Source organism: Myotis myotis, unplaced genomic scaffold (genome assembly GCF_014108235.1).
Source record: "Myotis myotis isolate mMyoMyo1 unplaced genomic scaffold, mMyoMyo1.p scaffold_m19_p_3, whole genome shotgun sequence".
Taxonomy (NCBI): domain Eukaryota; kingdom Metazoa; phylum Chordata; class Mammalia; order Chiroptera; family Vespertilionidae; genus Myotis; species Myotis myotis.
This window is the reverse complement of record NW_023416335.1, coordinates 86559509-86580076: the sequence shown is the minus strand read 5'-3', so window position 1 is coordinate 86580076 and position 20568 is coordinate 86559509. Positions and strand designations below refer to the sequence as shown.

General features: G+C 38.5%; 1 protein-coding gene across 4 annotated transcripts in view; it reads right to left on the bottom strand.

The window, feature by feature from the left end:
* The window catches only part of SETDB2 (SET domain bifurcated histone lysine methyltransferase 2), a 67220-nt gene that overhangs the window by 10752 nt on the left and 35900 nt on the right, over positions 1–20568 (bottom strand). For 3 of the 4 annotated variants that reach the window (XM_036299205.1, XM_036299203.1, XM_036299206.1), the window contains exons 6-11: positions 19190–19753; positions 7784–7900; positions 6826–6995; positions 4876–5095; positions 3317–3416; positions 1700–1793 (exon numbers count right to left, since the gene is read on the bottom strand). In XM_036299205.1, coding sequence (XP_036155098.1) covers positions 1700–1793; positions 3317–3416; positions 4876–5095; positions 6826–6995; positions 7784–7900; positions 19190–19753 — 1265 coding nt within the window. The remainder of the gene's footprint in view (positions 1–1699; positions 1794–3316; positions 3417–4875; positions 5096–6825; positions 6996–7783; positions 7901–19189; positions 19754–20568) is intronic. The other variant, XM_036299204.1, reaches the window with a different exon arrangement.

Below are 20568 nucleotides of genomic sequence, written 5' to 3'. Positions count from 1 at the left end.
AATACATTCCAAGACTCCTAGTGAATGCCTGAAACTGTGGCTAGTACTGAATCCTATACTGTTTTTTCCTACACATACATACCTATGAGAAAGTTTAATTTATAAATTAGGCACAGTAGGAGATTAAAAATAAATAGACTAATTATAACAATATACTGTAATAAAAGTTATATGAATGTGTTCTCTCTCAAAATACCTTATTGTAATGTACTCCCCTTCTTGTGATGATTTGAGATGGTACAATGCCTATGTGAGGAGATGAAGTGAATGATGTGGACATTGTGATGTAAAGTTAGGCTACTATAAGGTTTACTTGAACATAATCACTGCAATATTGCAACAGTCAATCTGATCAATGAGATGGCTACTGAGGCAAGTAGCATATATAGTGTGGATACTCTAGATAAAGGGGTGTCCTAGGTAGTATGGAGATGACACAAGATTTCATTATGCTACTCATAATGGCATGCAATTTAAAACTTATAAGTTTATTTCTGGAATTTTCCATTCAATATTCCTGGGCTGTGGTTAATGCGGGTAACTGAAACCATAGAATGTGAAACAGTGGATAAGGGGGACTACTGTAGTCCCTTGTGTTACATGTACAATACACATGATGATAGTAATAAACTTCTGTTTGTTTTGTCAGTCTAATTTACAGGACCCCTGCCAGTCAACATAAGATAGGGAGAGGAAGAGAGTTTTACCTCCCCTACAAGGTGAAATAATTACAATACATAAATGCCTTCTCTTGATAGGCCTTTTCAGTCAAGTAGTTTCCTTGCCTCCTCCAATCTCCATCCTTTGAGACCAGGCAGAGAAATGGGAGTGCAGACAGATATAAGGAAGCTCAAAAGAAGAGGTAATGAGTCATCTCTCAGCAATGTCTCCCCACTCAGGGATATAGTGAAATGCAAAAGGACCCAAACCCAGGTTTGTCAAGTTGTAATATTAGCTATGGCAGGGTTGGTAACACTGAAATACAAGAACTCAGGGTAGCAATATTTTCACTTTTTGCTGAGCATCCTCAGCAGCAGTGTTGGCTGGAATACTGCAGTAGAATGCAGTGGGGTTTTTGTTTTTTTTCTTTTTCTTTTTAATGCTGTATATTTTTAAAGGAGCCCCCAACAAGTTAGGAAATGGCTGCTTTGGACAATGCCTCCAAAGCCACAGATAACACTGTGGACAATGTAAACTAACAGTTGTGCACCCCACTCCTTCCTGCCATGTCAGGTCACGGGTGGCATCTAGATGAGGGACCAGCACACTTCTATACGAGTCTAAATAGTAAATATTTCAGGCTTTTTTTGGCCATATGGCTTTTGTCATGATTATTTAGCTCTGCTGCTATAGTGTGAAAGTAGAGACAATATGTAAATGAATGAATGTGGTGGCTATGTTTTCAATAAAAACTTTATGGACACAAATTAAAATTTCCTATAATTTTCAAGTGTCATAAAATATTATTCATCTCATTTTTATCAGTTATTTAAAAAGGTAAAAATCATCTTAGCTCATAAACAGATGGTAGTCTAGATTTGGCCCACAAACATAGTTGCCAACCTGTCAATTTTAGACAAGCAGTAACTTTTGTGATGAATGCAGCATGTTTGTTTTGGAATCTGAGAAAATGAGCCACAGATACTGAGCAAGACAGACAAAAAGGCAGAAGAGACGGGCAGAGTTAAACAAAGCCTACTTTTCATCTCTTTGGCTTTAGAGTTCAGATGTACTTGGGTTGGTTTAAATCCATCATTATCTTCAAAGGTGGCAGATTCTGAGGAAGCAAATCCCTTAAAAGAAAACAAGGAAGATGTTACCTCCTAGGTCAGGAAAAGGAATTTAATTTAGTGCTTAGGCCTCTTTTATCAAGTGTCAATCTTCATAGGCTGTAGCTACTACACTGGTTTTGAAAGCCGCACTCCTGATATCATAAGGAAACTTAGGAGTGATGGAGCCCTTTTGGCTGTTCTACTTGTAGGCATGTCAGTTAGGCTACAGCTATGAAGACCAGAAAAACAGTCAAAGCATTAAAACACAAAATAAAATTAAAATACATCTGTTGTATCTCTTAATTCTGATACCAGACTATGAATTTGGATAAAAACACTCTGGCTAGTTTCTACTTCCAAAAAATGGTTTAATAAGTTGCCTAGACACTGCAGTGACTTAAAATGGTGATAACTTTTAAAAAGTGTTATCTGCTTAAGCACAACACATGACACAACTAACTGCTCAGTAAAAGTTGACCATTAATGTTATTCAAATACTTAAATGGTCAACATTTATTGAGCACTAACCCAAGAGTCAAACATGTTTCTGATGTTTACCTCACTTAATCCTCCTGATTTTAGATACTATTATCCTCATCTAACAGATAAAGAAATGTAGAAACGGAGATGTCACCCAGCTAGAAAGCAGCAGAACTGGAGTTCAAGCCCAGCTCAGAGTGATCCCCTGGCTCAACTTTTTCATAATTATGTATGTGATACTGAGGATATTCCTACTGTAGGTTAGTAGGCAGAAGGCAAAATTTGCAAACTACCCAAAGCAGAGTTATTATCTTCATCAAAGCCCTATGTGAACTACCATTATGTCCGCCTCTCTTCTTTTTACTGCATCTTTCTCTGTTCCTAAATTACAGTCTCTGACTAGTTATTCTAGATTGAAAACTACCTTCAGTGGCTATCATGTAAAATGTTGCTTTCTGGATGACCTTTCATTAGGTTACAACTCTTCTTTTTCATGCATTTCACAACCTTATCTCCTTAACCTAAATTACTCCATCCTTTTTCTTTTTTTAAAAAAAATAGATTTTATTGATTTTTTTTTACAGAGAAGAAGGGAGAGGGATAGAGTTAGAAACATTGATGAGAGAGAAACATCGATCAGTTGCCTCCTGCACACCCACTACTGGGGATGTGCCTGCAACCAAGGTACATGCCCTTGACCGGAATCGAACCTGGGACTTTTCAGTCTGCAGGCCGACACTCTATCCACTGAGCCAAACCAGTTAGGGCCTCAATCCTTTTTCTTAATATTTTTCTTATTATTATTATCAACTCACACACTTTAGCTTCTATAAATTCACAGAACAGGATGTCCCTCAGTCTCAGTGGAACACACTAACCATTATGGAGGATACTAAGTAAATAAAATGTGATTAGTAACACTTCAACAGTATACCCATTTCAAAACAGTAAAATAAATCCTACACATTAAATAGCACAAACAATTTGAACTAAGTAAAAGATAGAAAGGTGAGATAATAGTTAATATTCTCAGAAGGACCCCATCTACATTTTGCAGTTTTTACCATCTTTTTCCCATCGGGTTGAATAATGGCTATCTTGGCTTCTGGAGTTCTAATGACTGAATGACACTGAATTCTTGAAATATTGTTATATTTCATTTCTCTGAAAAGAAAAGAAAAAGTTATTCTAGATAATATCAATGTTATAGAAATATCCATTAGAAATTAATGTAAGTAATAATATCTATGCCTCACCCTTACCAGAAGAGAATATAATAATACTAGAGGCCCAGTGTACGGATTCATGCACTGGTGGGGGGCGTGGCCTGCGGGGATCAGCCTGCTGTGGGAGCACTGCTCATCCTGGTCAGCTGAGCGGCTTGGACCCGCCCTCTGAGTGGCTGCTCCCACTGTGGGAGTGCCATTCATCCTGGTCAGCTGAGTGGCTCCCACTGTGGGAGCACAGTGACCACCAGGGGGCAGCTCCTGTGTTGAGTGTCTGCCCCCTGGTGGTCAGTGCGTGTCATAGCAACTGGTCACATGGTTGTTCTGGTCATTCCACCATTTGGTTGCTGGGCTTTTATATATATAGACTAGTGACCCAGTGCATGAAATTTGTTCGGGGGGGGGGGGGGAATGTCCCTCAGCCCAGCCTGCACCCTCTCCAATCTAAGACCCCTTGGGGTCAGTCAGACATCCCTCTCGTAATCCGGGACCGCTGGCTCCTAACTGCTCACCTGCCTGCCTGCCTGATTGCCCCTAACCACTCTGCCGGCCTGCTCGACCCCAACTGACCCTCCCTGCTGGCTTGCTCACCCCTAACTGCCCCCCCTTGCTGGCCTGCTCGGCCCCTGCTGCCCACCCCTGCCGGCCTGCTCACCCCCAACTGCCCCCCACCCCCCGCCGGCCTGCTCACTCCCAACTGGTCCCCCCTGCCGGCCTGCTCGCCCCCAACTGGCCCCTCCATGCCACCCTGCTCACCCCCAACTGGTCCCCCCTGCCGGCCTGCTTGCCCCCAACTGCGCCCCCCCCCCCCCCCCGGCTGGCCTGATCACCCCCAACTGTCCTCCCCTCCTGGCCTGATTGCCCCTAACCACCTCTGCCTCGGCCCCGCCACCACGACTTTGTCTGGAAGGATGTCCGGAAGGTCTCCCGGTCTAATTAGCATATTACCCTTTTATTAGTATAGTTTTTAAAGTCAATGACATTTTAAAATATGTCAAAAAAAGAAGAAAATCATCAAAAAGTATTGGAAATAGATGGTGATAGAAAATAAACATAACTGCAAAGCACAAGATCCATAAAGAACCTGATTAAAGTCATCAAGTTTTTAAAGGTTAAACTCCAGAAATGCAACACTGAAGAAATAGTGTGTTCACTAGATTTTTAAATCTCAGTGTCCTTGATTTCTCAGTGTTAAACTTATAACTGTGAAGCAAGTTTATATACAGGAGGGATATGGGAGTGGGGGGAAGGAAGGAAGGAAGGAAGGAAGGAAGGAAGGAAGGAAGGAAGGAAGGAAGGAAGGAAGGAAGGGTGGGAGGGAGGAAGGACAGCTGAACAACCACTCTTGACCAATAATACAGATCAATTTTTGATTGGGTTCCTAAGATCTTACTTACATAACAGGCTCTTCTGGATTATTATTGAACTTAGGTGAACATTCTTCACTCTTAGCACTTCTAGGACATGTTTCCAATTTTAAAGGGATAGCTTCAACTTCACAATCTGCAACTTCTATTTTCCTCTTTTTTGAAAACGTATTTTTCATAATATTGTCTTCTTCTCTATTTTCTCCAACAGTATCACATTTCTCAGTGTTAGATCTACTTAGTAATCTTCCTAGCAGAAAGTAAGGGAGTTTAGCAGGACAAAAGATAATACAATAATTGCTAGGCAACAAAAGGGCGTCTCTATTATTCTTCATTACTAAAGAACCCTGTGAGATGTACCTTATTTCTAGAATGAAGATAAACACATTAATATCCTAGAAAACCTCTGCAAGAAATAATAAGAGACCAGTAAGAAATTCTCTATCTTCCAGTATATGAAAAAATACAGTACATTTAAAAAAACAACACTTGTCTGTTTTGGTATAACATGAAAGAAAAGAGGTTCAGCTACAATAATATAAAACAAAAATATAGATCAGAAAGCATTTTACAAATTAGAGCGGTGAACTCTAGCCTTGATACTACAACTTTGGTGTCTCGTTAAAAATGTTTTATCATTTAACATCAATACTCTTTTTATAAAGTTACCTATTTAAATCTGCGGTGATATGTGCCTACTGTTCTCATATTAAGTCCTAGTGTAACATTAAAATCTGAGTCTAAAGTTTATGTTTCTCCCCCTACCCCACCCCCCAGGGACTCAAAACTACAATTACTACAATTACTAAGTCAAAGGAATCAGAGATTCCTTAGTTGCATTTTCTAACGAAGCAGATAAAGACAATTCTTCCTGGATACTATTTGGCATTGTATAGACAGCAGACTTCCATCAGAGTTATTTTGAGAAATATGAGAAACAACTGTCTAGATAAGTTGTATGTCTATAGAGTGGTATGTGGCAAGGATCCAAGTGTGACTACTTTGAATTCTGATAATTCCTGCCCTCACTGAAGTGAACCCAGAAATTCAAATGAGAAAGTTTGCTCTGGTCCCTGCTGCCTAGTTGCAAAGACTCAGTCCAGCACATTTCCTTTAGACTGGTTAGAGCCACGTTTCCTCCACTCTCCTCACTTCCTGGTAAATAGAGAGCGTGAGGATCCTTGCTGACACGCTTGAGTAACTAATCAAGACCACTGGAGACTGACATGGCTGGCCTGGGGGTTGTGGACCTAAGGAATCAATAACTGCGTGACGGTAACCCCTAGGGCAGTGGTTCTCAACCTTGCTGCACATTAGAATCACCTGGGAATCTTTTTAAAATCTTGATTCTGGGCCTCATGCTCCGAAATTCTGTTTCTTTGTTATGGGGTGGGGCCACAACATTAGTAACAAAGAAACAGAATTTCCGGAGGATGAGGCCCAGAAACCAGGATTTAAAAAAGATTCCCAGATGATTCTAATGTGCAGCCAAGGTTGAGAACCACTGCTCTAGGTAGGGTCTCTGAAATGGAGTGAGCTGCCTGACATCACTGCCCAACTCACCACACATAGGTATTTATTACAAAACGACCTTATTAAATTCTAATAGCCCAAAGCACTGAATAAGGTAGTCTCTGATTGATAATTCAGTAATTTAGCTTTCCTATTTAAAAAGTTTTCTATCTGTATGAGTCCAAAGCATTTGTAGCCATGAAAACAAAATAAAAAAAAATAAAAAAATGTGCCTCACACAATAACTCAGATTTTTATCTCTGAGCCTTTCTGAAACATCTGGTGCCTCCTGAAGCACCTCTTCCCTTTAGAAGTCAGTTTCCCAGTAACTTTCCTTACTCTGGTGCTCCTCCTCTACACTGTTCCTCTTGTCCTTGCTATACGATCTCATGGCCCTGTCTAGTAAAATGGAGATTCAGAAGTGTAGATCTTACTCTATAGTAATTTGAAAATAAACCCTTGCGTTACCTGAGTAAGTGCAAACAAATGTCCCTCTGTCAATGTCATCTAGGCAGCGTACTCCCCATCCCTTCTTCTCAGTTTTGAACACCTGTAGCCTCACTTGAAGTCCATGCTGAACTACTCGGTTTTGACACATTTGTCGATTACACTTGCACAACAGGCTGCATTCATAAATGCTGTCAATAAAATATCCAAGAGAAAATCAATCAGGCTTCCTTAATTAAAACAAAAAGCACATTATAGCGCTACCTCACTAATAATCACAGACTAAGGGTGAAGGAAGTTTCCTAGAGCTAGACTGCCTGGGTTCCCATTATAGCTCCAGCATTTACTAGCTGTGTGATCTTGGATGAGTTATTTAGCTGTCTGTGCTTTAATTTTCCATTTTTAAAATGGGGATTATATGATAGTTTGTATCATATATATATACCTGAATATATATACGATATATAAAGTATCACAGGGTTGTTTCGTGAAGATTACACAAGTCAACGTTTATTAGGTGCTTGGGACAATACCTGGCACATAGTAAATATCAGCTCTTTAAAAATGTCTAAGAAGTAAATGTATGGGAAGGCAATGTTTAGGAAGAAAAATGTTTTGTTTGTTTATTTTTTAATAACAACCTTGAAATGGTGAAAATTCCCAATTCTTAGAAGTGTTTTGCACAGGATATTTCTTAATGAGGAAAAGGCTGCCCCAGGTAGGCTAACTCTAGAGGGATAAGAGCTAGACTCAAAGCAGAGGAGTGTTCTGTTTGACTATACCCTTTATGATACATGTGTGGTCTCTGACTTTCATTTCTAAAAACAATATGCAGGTTTTTTTTATTTTTAATTCCTTAATTTAGATTTTGGGTACAAAAATATTAAGATTTAACATCTATAAGACTATAGACCACAATAGTAAAGTATCCACCTTTAACTATACAAACACCCTGGAACAAATCCTTAAGGTATATTACCCAGTAGGTATATGTCTCTGTAGTCTTTTATATTTATATCCAACGGCTATTTTATCTCTTGACAAGGAGTAAATCTCAGCATTCCTTGCTGTCATTTGAAGACATGCACATTTTGTTCTAAAAAGGAAGGCAATGAATGGATAAGTCAGAATTTAAAAAGCACCAAGTGAAGTAAAGACTGTCTTGATTAAAGTGTAAAAGTTATAGTAAAGGATGTCATTGTATTTATGACAACTGTTTGCCTCATGGACAGTTGAACTTCTTCCTAAATAGAGCTTTTTGAAAGAGAATATCTACCAAAAGTTTATAAATAATTATAAACTGTCCTATCTGCTCATGAAATAAATACTTAACTATGTAAGTGTTCTTTAACTTTTCAAAATGAATTCCTTTCATTTTCTGTTCAGCAGAAGCTTGTTTGTGAATATTCTCCCAGGTACACTCTCTTAGAATGGATAAATTTATGTGTGTCAAACCCAAAAGAGTGTACATAGTTTTGCAGATGTCTTAAGTTACCTTCCTTTCCAATGACATGAAAAGAGATTAGGGAAGCTGATACTGGGTATCTGGTTACCGCAGTTTGTTCTTTATAATGTTGCTAAACAAGAAAAATACAACCATAAAAGAATTTCCCCTCTGTTTAAATGATTATCTAACATGAGAAGAGACTTATAACTTGATAGGGAGTAAGGAACCTGGGTATCTCAGATGTAAACTGAGTATGTGACTACTGGTGGGCTGGTTAAACTCTCTGGATCTATCTCTATTTTCAACAAGTGACTGAGGTCTTTTCCTCAATGATTCTCTTCTGTGTTTTTCTGTATATACATACATGCATAAGAGTGGTGGCTACTGTTTACAACAGAAAAAAAAATCAACAACAAATTCATTAATTTGGATTCTATTTACAGATGTAGAAATCTAAAGATGCTTTTTTTGGATATGATTTTGTTTGCAAAGTTTAAAAGTACAAAAAAATACAAATAGTAACATAATTAACACTCACATTTCTACCACATAGAATTAACTGTCATCATTTTGTTTAGTCCTTCTTTTTCCTATGTATATAATTTAAAACATACACACTGTTGATCTGATCTTCTTTAAACAATAAAAAAATTAAACATTACAGATAAACTCTCAAGCGGTTTGGTGTGATATCCTTTATACTTTTAAACATATAGATCTATACACAATATACTGTACTGTTTTTAAATATTTACTGTAGTTATTATTCTTCAACTTGCTTTTTCTTTCAATATTATTTTTTTGAGACCTAATCGTGTTTTATGCAAATCTAGTTAATTCCTTTAAACTTTTCCATAGCATTTAGATATACAATTATGTTGCTTAATTAAATTGCTTGGTATACAATTAAGTTGCTTAAAGTTTTCAATATAACCGATGCTGCAATGAACATCCTATGCCTATATACATGTGTAAGCATCTCTAGAGTAGTAACTTTCAAATATTTTTTACTATGACCCATGGTAGAAAATACATTTTCTTCATGATCCTATACAATCATACATATTTATGTATGTGTACAGGTGTATAAACTGCAACAATGGTGGCATAAACTTCACCCTTATTGTGTGGGATGCATTTGAGTATCTTTTTGTACTATTTAATTTAAAAAATGCTAGTTACAACCCCTTAAATGATTTTACATGCCACTAACTCTATAGCTTGGAAAACAATGCTCTGGATAAAACAATACTCTGGATATACTTAAAAGTACTATTGCTGGAAAGTAGGTATGCACTTCTTCAACTGCTATGTCATGGTTTGAACACCCCACTCTCCCTGAAAAATGACTTGGTATGGAATTCTAGTTTTATATTTATTTTCCTTCAGTAATTTAAGCTAATCTATCTCTTTTTTTGTTCTATTATTTCTGATGAAAAGTGTGCTGTCAGTCTGTCCTTTTTTCTGAGTTTTTAAAATTTACTCTTTACCCAAGATACTTTTTAAGTTGCATCAATATATTTAGATTTATCTTATTTTCAAAGGCTTTTTGACTCTGAGGATTCCTATCTTTTTTCAATTTGGAAAATTCTCAGCTATTATTTGAGTGTTGTCCTTTTCTTCACTACATATGTATATTGCAGTTTTTCATTTTATTCTCCATATTTTTTTTTTTTTACAAAAGTATGATTTTATTCATTTCCTTTAATAAATATTCTAAGTGCCAAAAACATTATGTCACCATCATTATCATCATCATTTTTTTTTTTTTATTGCTTAAAGTATTACAAAGAGTATTACATATGTCTCCTTCTTTTCCCCCCCGCCCTTGAAAATCCCCTGGCCTCCCCTACCCCCCAGTGTCTTATGTCCATTGGTTATACTTATATGCATGCATACAAGTCCTTCGGTTGATCTCTTACCCGCCCCCCTCCTGCCCTCCCACCCTCCCTGGCTATCCTCCATATTTTTTAATCTGTAACTTATTTTCCCCATATCTTTATCTCTTTACATTCTGAGAGATCTTAGTTTTTGCCATGAAATTCACTTATTCTTTCTCCAACTATACCAATGCAAACATTTAGTGCATCTATTTCATTTTTTATTTCAATGACCATATATTTTATTTCCCATATTTCCAATGGTTCTTCTTCATATATACCATTAAAAATAAAATCTCCTTTTCTTGTCTCATAGATGCTAATATTTTAGCTTTTTAGACACTTTAAACACAGCTACTGTAAAGTCTTTTTCAATCAAATTCTACATTTATCTCTGATTCTTCAGATGTGAATTTTATCAGTAGTTGTGACTCAAAGGTCCTAAACACCTTTGTGTGCTGTGACTGTCTGGATTCGATCCAGCTTAATCCTGTTTGTTCTAAAATTACATATAGTCAAGTTATTCTTTTTAAAAAAGTCCCTTAAACTGACTATAAAGTAGAGTAAACACTGTCCAACAGCCAGTTTTTTCTCCAGCACTGAAAGAGATTGAGCTTAGCCAGATATAGTTGGGTTATACCTAGAGGCAATGTTTAAAACGAACAAACTTATTTTTAAACAGAAGTAAAACTTGGGCCCACCTCAGAACAAAAGATACACTGAGAGTGAAGAAATGGGAAAACATGTTCCATGCAAATGGAAAGGAGAAAAGAAAAACAACAACAACTAGAGTTGCAACACTCATATCAGACAAAATAGACTTCAAAACAAAGGCCATAATAAGAGACAAAGTAGGCCACTTCATAATTCTAAAGGGAATGAAGCAACAAGAAAATAGAATCCTTATAAACATATATGCACCCAATATAGGAGCCCAAGTACATTAAAAAACTCTTGATGGACATGAAGGGAGAGATCAACAGCAATACAGTCATAGTGGGGGAATTTAACATCCCAATGACATCACTGGATAGATCTTCTAGACAAAAAATTAACACGAAAACAGAGGCCTTAAATGACACTAGCCCTAGCCACTTTAGCTCAGTGGATAGAGCATCAGCCTGTGGACTGAAGGGTCCCAGGTTCAACTCAGGTCAAGGGCACATGCTCGGGTTGTGGGCTTGATCCCCAGTCAGGGCACATACAAGAGGCAACCAGTGAATGCACGGACAAGTGGAACAACAAATCAATGCTTCTCTCTCTCCCTCTCTCTCTCTCTCTCTCATAAGTAAATCAATTAATTAATTAAATAATTAATTTTAAAAAATGACACCCTAGATCAGATGGGTCTAACCGATATTTACAGAACACTTCAACCCAAACCAACAGAATATACATTCTCAAGTGCACATGCAACATTCTCAAAGATATACCACCTGTTAGGGCACAAAACAAATCTATACAAATTCAAGAAGATTGATATAATACCAAGCATCTTCTCAGATCACAATGGTGTGAAGTTAGAAATCAAGTACAATTAAAAAAACAACAACCTCAAAAACACTCAAATACAGGGAGGCTAAATAACATGTTATTAAACAATGAAATGGGTTCCCAATGAGATCAAGCAAGAAATTTAAAACTTCCTGAAAACAAATGAAAATTAACACACAACCACCCCAAACTTATGCAACACGGCAAAAATAGTCCTGGAAGGAAGTTCATAGCATTACAGGCCTACCTCAAGAAACAAGAAAAAGGACTAATAAACTATCTAACACTAAGACTAAATGAATTAGAAAGAGAACAGCAAGAAAAGCCCAGAGGAAGTAGAAGGAAGGAAATAATTAAGATCAGAGGAGAAATAAATGACATAAAAACTAAAAAAAAAAAAAAAAAAAAAGTACAAAAGATCAATAAATCCAAGAGCTGGTTCTTTGAAAAGATAAACAAAATTGATGAACTTTTGGCCAGACTCATCAAGAAACAAAGAGAGAGCCCTAACCGGTTTGGCTCAGTGGATAGAGCATGGGCCTGCGGACCGAAGGGTCCCAGGTTCGATTCCGGCCAAGGGCATGTACCTTGGTTGCGGGCCATTCCCAGTAGGAGGTGTGCAGGAGGCAGCTGATCGATGTTTCTAACTCTCTATCCCTCTCTTCCTCTGTAAAAAATCAATAAAATATGTTAAAAAAGAAAAAGAAAAAAGAAACAAAGAGGACCCAAGCAAATAAAATTAGAGATGAAAAGAGGCAATATAACAACAGACACCAAATAAATATAAAAGATTGTAAGCAAATACTATGAACAACTATATGCCAACAAACCCGACAGCCTGGGTGAAATGGACAAATTCCTAGAAAGATACAATCTTCCAAAACTCAATCAGAAAGAATCAGAAAACCTGAGTAGGTCAATAACAACTGATGAAATTGAAGCAGTAATTAAAAAATTTCCAGCAAACTAAAGTCCTGGACTGGATGAACTTACAGGTGAATTTTACCAAACATTCAAAGAAAGAACTAACATCTTTCCTCCTCAAACTATTCCAAAAAATTCAAGAGGAAGGACCACTTCCAAGCTCTTTGTACAAAGCAAGCATTATCCTAATTCCAAAATCAGATAAAGACACTACAAAAAAAGAAAATTACAGCCCAATATCCCTGATGAACACAGATGCTAAAATCTTCAACAAAATATTATCAAATCAGATCCAGCAATACATTAAAAAGATCATACACCATGACCAAGTAGGATTTATTCCAGGGATGCAAGGCTGGTAGAATATTTGCAAATCAATAAATGTGATACATCACATAAACAAATTGAAAGATAAAAACTACATGATCATAACAATAGATGCAGAAAAAGCATTCAACAAAATACAGCACCCGTTTTTGATAAAAACTCTCAGTAAAGTGGGAATAGAGGGATCATACCTCAACATAATAAAGGCCATGTACGACAAACCTACAGCCAACATAATACTCAATGGGCAAAAACTAAAAGCTTTTTCCTTAAGAACAGGGACAAGACAAAGATGCCTACTTTCATCACTCTGATTCATAGTACTGGAAGTCCTAGCCACAGCAATCAGACAAGAAGAAGAGATAAAAGGCATCCAAATTGGAAAGGAGGAAGTAAAACTATCATTGTTCACAGATTACATGATATTGTACATAGAAAACCCTAAAGACTCCACCAGGAAACTACTAGAATAAATAAATAAATTCGGCAAGGTAGCAGGATACAAAATCAACATCCACAAATAGATGGCATTTTTATACACCAATAATGAACTCTCAGAAAAAGAAACTAAAAAGCAATTCCATTTACCATTGTAACAACAAAAAAATAAGATACCTAGGTATAAACTTAACCAAGGAGGTAAAAGACCTGTAATTAGAAAACTAAAGAACATTCAAAAAAGAAACAGAGGAAGATACAAAGAAATGGAACCATATATCATGTTCATGAATTGGAAGAATTAACATCATTAAAATGTCTATATAACCCAAAGTAATCTACAGATTCAAAGCAATCCCTATTAAAATACCAATGGTATACTTCACAGAATTAGAACAAATACTCAGAAAATGTATATGGAACCATAAAAGGCCCCGAATAGCTGCAGCAATCTTGAGAAAGAAGAGCGAGGTAGGAGGGATCACAATACTGGATATCAAACTACAATACAAAGCCATTATAACCAAAACAGTCTGGTACTGGCATAAGAACAGGCATATAGACCAATGGGTCAGAACAGAAACCCCAGAAATTGATCCACACCATATATGGTCAGTTAATATTTAACAAAAGAGGCAAGAACATACAATGAAGTAAAGACAGTCTTTTCAATAAATGGTGCTGGGAAAACTGGACAGACACATGCAAAAGAAGACCATCAACTTACACCATACACAATAAAAGACTTAAATATAAGGCATGACACCATAAAAATCTTAGTAGAAAACATAGGCAGGAAAATCTCATGACATCTCATGTAGCAATATGTTTACGGATACATCTCCTAGGCCAGTGATGGCGAACCTATGACACGCGAACTAATTTTTTTGGTTGATTTTTCTTTGTTAAATGGCATTTAAATATATAAAATAAATATCAAAAATATAAGTCTTTGCTTTACTATGGTTGCAAATATCAAAAAATTTCTATATGTGACACGGCACCAGAGTTAAGTTAGGGTTTTTCAAAATGCTGACACGCCAAGCTCAAAAGGTTCGCCATCACTGTCCTAGGCAGTGGTCGGCAAACTGCGGCTCAGCAAACCGCGGCTCGTGAGCCACATGCGGCTCTTTGGCCCCTTGAGTGTGGCTCTTCCACAAAATACCGACTTCTGTGCATGGACCATGAAGTTTCAGTCACATTGTACATGCACGCCCGCACGTGGTATTTTGTGGAAGAGCCACACTCAAGGGGCCAAAGAGCCACATGTGGCTCGCGAGCCGCGGTTTGCCGACCACGGTCCTGGGGCAAAGGAAACTAAGAAGAAAATAAACAAATGGGACTACATCAAAATAAAAGGCTTTTGCACAGCAAAAGAAACCACCACCAAATTGAAAAGGGAACCCACTGAGTAGGAGAATATATTTGGAGATGATACATCTGATAAGGAGTTAATTTCCAAAATATATAAAGTACTCATACAACTCAACAAAAAGAAGACAAACAATCCAATTAAAAAATGGGCAGAAGACCCGAATAGACATTTCTCCAAAGAGGACATACAAATAGCCAAGAGACACATGAAAAAATGCTCAAAGTCATGAGATATCACTTCATACCTGTCAGAATGCCTACCATTAAAAAAAAAACCCCAACAAACAACAAGTGCTGGTGAGGATGTGGAGAAAAAGGAACTCTAGTACACTGCTGGTGGGACTGCAGATTGGTGCAGCCACTATGAAAAATAGTATGGAGTTTCCTAAAAAAAATTAAAAATGGAACTCTGTTTAGATCCAATGATTCCACTTCTTGGAATATATCCTAAAACCCCCAAAACATCAATCAGAAAGAATATATGCACCCCTATGTTCATAGCAGCATCATTTATAATAGCTAAGATTTGGAAACAGCTCAAGTGCCCATCAGTAAATAAATGGATAAAAAAAGCTATGGGGAGAAACTAAGATGGCGGCATAGATAAACACCGGGAAATTTCTGCTTCCCACAACAATCGATAAATGCATCAAAAACACAAGGTGGACATCATCCAGAGCTACAGGAGGGCTGGCTGAGTGTAAATTCTACAACTAGAAGGAGAGAAAAGCACACTGCGAGCGGGAGGAGCTGCGGAGGTGGCGTGCAGAGGTACGGGGGGGGCTCGCGCGCGCGCACGTGCGCGCCCGCGCGGAAAGGGTCTGGCACCTGAGGACGCGGCTGTCTTTTTGAATCCGAAGGGAGACACAAGCTCCCGACGGCTCTGAAATCCGGTTCCGGGAAGTCTCTGGGGACCCAGGGCTCATACGGGGAAATACTGGACTGTTTGGCAGCGGGCGAGCTTGAGAGCGGCTTTCCCTCAGAGGTGCTTGCAGCCGTTGCCAGGACACTGGGACTCGCGACTCCTTAGGGCAGGGCTGAGGCTCCGCCATAGCTGCTTTCTCAGCCCTTTGATTCCTTGAGACCCCGCCCCACCCAGGCTGCGGCAGAGGCTTTTGCATATGAATGCCCCAGCCATTTGCAACCTGTAATTACCTAACCGCAGCCGGGCCAGATAGACTCAGAGCTTCCAAGAGAAGGCCCAGGCCCCACAGCGGCTTGCATTGCTACACAGCTGAGCATCATCAGGGCAGCTGATTCTCGCTGCCAATTGCCCTGGAGGTCAATTCCTCCCAGTGATCCTACAACAACCAAGGCATAGCTACAACAAGACTGTGCACAAAGCCCACGAGGGGGTGCACCAAGAGTGTCCACCTCAGGTAACTGGGGAGGCTGAGCTACTGGGCCCTACAGGACACCTAGCACACAAAGCCACTCTATCAACACAGGGAAGCAACCAAAATGCGGAGACAAAGAAACAGGTCACAAATGGCAGAAATGGAGGAAAGCAAACGATTGGATATAGAGTTTAAGGCCACGGTTATAAGGTTTTTCAAGAATTTTATGGAAACCGCCGATAAATTTAATGAATCCCTCAATAAGTATAGGGAGACCATGGAGGACATGAAAAAGGACCAACTAGAAATTAAGCATACACTGACTGAAATAAAGAATAATTTACAGAGATCCAGCAGCAGAAAAGAGGATCCCAAGAATCAAGTCAAAGATTTGAAATACAAAGAAACAAAAAATACCCAACCGAAAAAGAAAAAAGAAAAGAGATTCCAAAAATATGAAGATAGTGTAAGGAACCTCTGGGACAACTTCAAGCGTACCAACATCAGAATTATAGGGGTACCAGAAGGAGAGAGAGGGCAAGATATTGAAAACCTTTTTGAAGAAATAATGACAGAAAACTTCCCCTACCTGGTGAAAGAAATGAACTTACAAGTCCAGGAAGCGCAGAGAACCCCAAACAAAAGGAATCCAAGGAGGACCACACCAAGACACATCATAATTAAAATGCCAAGAGCAAAAGATAAAGAGAGAATCTTAAAAGCAGCAAGAGAAAGACAGTCAGTTACCTACAAGGGAGTACCCATACGACTGTCAGCTGATTTCTCAACAGAAACCATGCAGGCCAGAAGAGACTGGCAAGAAATATTCAAAGTGATGAATAGCAAGAACCTGCAACCAAGATTACTTTATCCAGCAAAGCTATCATTCAGAATAGAAGGTCAGATAAAGAGCTTCACGGATAAGAAAAAGCTAAAGGAGTTCATCACCACCAAACCAGCATTATATGAAATGCTGAAAGGTATTCTTTAAGAAGAGGAAGAAGAAAAAGGAACTCTTACCATTTGCCACAGCATGGATGGAACTTGAGAGCGGATAAATACCACAGGATCTCACTCATTTGTGGAATATAATGAACAACATAAGCTGATGAACAAGGACTGATCCAGAGACGGAGAGGCATTGATTGGACTGTCGGGACTTGGAGGGAAGGTAGGGGAGGGTGGGGGTAAGGGGGAAAGATCAACCAAAGGACTTATATGCAAGCATATAGGCCTAACCAATGGACATGGACAACGGGGGGGTGAGGGCATGAGCGGGGGTGGGGGGCGTGGGGGGTAGAGGGTAACGTGGGGACAAGGACACATATGTAATATCTTAATCAATAAAAATATATTAAAAAAAAAAAAAAAAAAAAGCTATGGGAACTTATGTAATACTTTAAACAATAAAGAATTTTTAAAAAAAGCTATGAGACATTTACACTATAGAATACTATGCACCTGTAATACTATGCAGGGATCTCTTACCCTTTGGGACAGCATGGACGGACCTGGAAAATATTACGCTAAGTGAAATAAGCCAAACCGAGAAAGACAAATATCACATGATCTCACTTATTTGTGGAATCTAATGAACAAAATGAACTGACCAACATACTAAGACCCGAAGCAGGGAGACATGGAACAGACTGACATACCTCTATGTGGGGTTGAGGGGACGAGGACAGAGAAACCAAAGAACTTATATACTTATATGCATAGCTCATGGACACAGGCAATAGGGTAGTGAAGACCTGGTGGGTGGTAGGAGTTGGGTAGAGGGAGGGAAGGGGGGGAAAATAGGAGATATCTATAATACTATCAACAATAAAAAATGCATTTTAAAATGAAAATTAAAAAAGCACAATGACAGGTTTCCTCTATGATAGGCCTAAAGGAACGGAGTCAAAATCTTATATGACTTTTGTAAGATTTATACATCTCTTCTCACATTCCAACTAACAGGATGGTGAAAATTACTATCCATACTATTTATTTCTTTTTACCTCTCATGTCATTATTTTGCCTAGTACAGGAAGGTATACTTGCATTAAATTAAATGTGCATAAAATGCATTCCATTTTATACATGCATAACCACAAAATCATGTATATTACACACCCATAAAACAAAATGATTTCAAAGTCCTAAAATATTAGAACATGTCTTCATTTTTTTTTAATGGAATGTCAATGTTGTGATCAAGAGAGTACTAATTATAAGCACCATTAGCTTCCTAAAAAATAGCAAGGAAATGGTTTGTAAAAGTAAAACATAACGCCCTGACCAGTTTGGCTCAGTGGCTAGAGCGTCGGCCTGTGGACTGAAGAGTCCCAGGTTCGATTCCGGTCAAGGGCATGTACCTTGGTTGCGGGCACATCCCCAGTGGGGAGTGTGCAGGAGACAGCTGATCGATGTTTCTCTCTCATCGATGTTTCTAACTCTCTATCCCTCTCCCTTCCTCTCTGTAAAAAATCAATAAAATATATTTTAAAAAAAATATTGTAGCTCTTTAATTTGTTTGCCCTATGATTTCACAATTGGTTTCTCAATTTCCTCATTTGGGACATGAAAATTCTTTTGTGAGAATTAAATAAGAAAATGTATGTAAAACAATTATCACAGTGTCTGGCACTGTTACATGGCATTAGCTGTAATTATGATTATGATACTAGCTTAAAGAAAATACTCATCCTTGAGAAAATAATTTTCAAATTACAGTGGAGTCTTGACTTACAAGTTTAAATCGTTCCGTGACGGAGCTTGTAACTAAATTACTCATATGTCAAATCAAAAAGTGAATGAGTGAGACATGTGATGCTGGGCTGAGGTTGTGGCTTTCACTGTGACATTCGCTGCACCAACTAGCGATGGGGTATCTGAAGCTGGCTCGTAACCCGAATTTTAGCTTGCAACTCAAAGCAAAAAATCGGCCCAGACGGCTCGTATCTCGAAAAACTCGTTAGTTGGGACACTTGTAAGTCAAGGCCCCACTGTACTATAACTGGTAAAGAATTTTCTTTCCCATTGCTAGTGAGACAGTGCATTTCCCATTTTAGATTCTTAGTCAACAGTTTTAGATAGACAAACTGATACATTGCAGGACGTAATAAGTACCCTTAACATTCAGAAGATTTTTTGAAATGTCAGGTTATTCTACTCACATGTCTATGCAGCCCTCAGAACAGTCACATGAATCAGTAAACATGTTGGAAAAGCTGTTTAGATAATATGCTCGTGGCCACATAGTCTTTCTGTACTTAAAGTGTGGAAGCTTTCTACTGTCAATTTCATTACAGAAAGAAATGGGCACCAATTCCACTCCATTGCTAATATCCAGAACAGAAACAATTTCTTCTTGCTTTGGGTAATTCCGAGTCAACTGAACATAGGTATTAAAAGAAAAGTTATCTGTAAATAAAACGTTACACTCTGTCTCAAGCAGGTAACGAAAAACTTCCTCCATGTTTCGTAGACTCCTTCCACAAGGGGTTTTATAACTCACGTGGAGTGCTGAAGAATGAGAGTTTGTCTTTGCATGTCGTCTTTGGAAGTGGCACGTAATTGGTAGCTGCAGAGGGTTTTCTCCCTTGAAGGTTAGTAGCATTTTCGTGAGACAGGTACCAGAGCAGTCATGACTTTTGTAAGATAAATTCAAAGATGATTCTTTTTCTCTAAAGTCTGCAGCTTTATTTTCCAGAGGGGGAAATTCCTCATTTTTTATAGATCTGTTTAAAATTAATTACTTATTAGTATCTCAAATTTATAGTACAAATCCCCATTTAAAAAAAATAACACTGCACATTAAGGTGGTAATTAGTTCCTATTTTCTTCTTCTTAGATAACACAAAAATAAGCCAGGCTCTGAGTATACTATATTCTGCAGCCATATAAAGATATGCCTCAAAGGTTTTTCTTTGCCCTCCAGACATCAAATAAGTGGTGTTTTTTTTCTAGCACTTCTCCAGTTGGGTGTCCAATAATTAATTCAGTTCAATTTTGACATTACCTACCTGGGGTCAGTATCATATCCCACAAATTAGAGAGCTCAGTCCCACAAGACTGTCCTCATTTCAGATGCAATATACAAATCCCAGGTATCCATACTTCTGACCTAGCCTGGGGTTCCCACAACCTACTCCCTCAGGTTTGATTAATTTGTAGAAAGACTCACAGAACTCAGGAAAACACTTTAATTACTATTACAGTTTATAATCCTATATAATAAAAGCCTAATATGCTAAGTGTCTGGTTGTTCAACCAGTTGGCTGTTCAACCAATCAAAGCGTAATATGCTAATGATATGCTAAGGCCTCTCAACCACTTGCTATGACATGCACTGACCACCAGGAGGCAGACTGTTAACCAGTTGACCAGTCACTATGATGTGCACTGACTACCAGGGGGCAGACACTCCGACCGGTAGGTTAGCTTGCTGCTGGGGTCCAACCGATCTGGACTGAGCGAGATGGGCCAGACACGGCCTCCCGTGGTCCCTCTCTGCTAGCCAACTGCCTGTGTCCCTCCCGGGCCCCAATTGTGC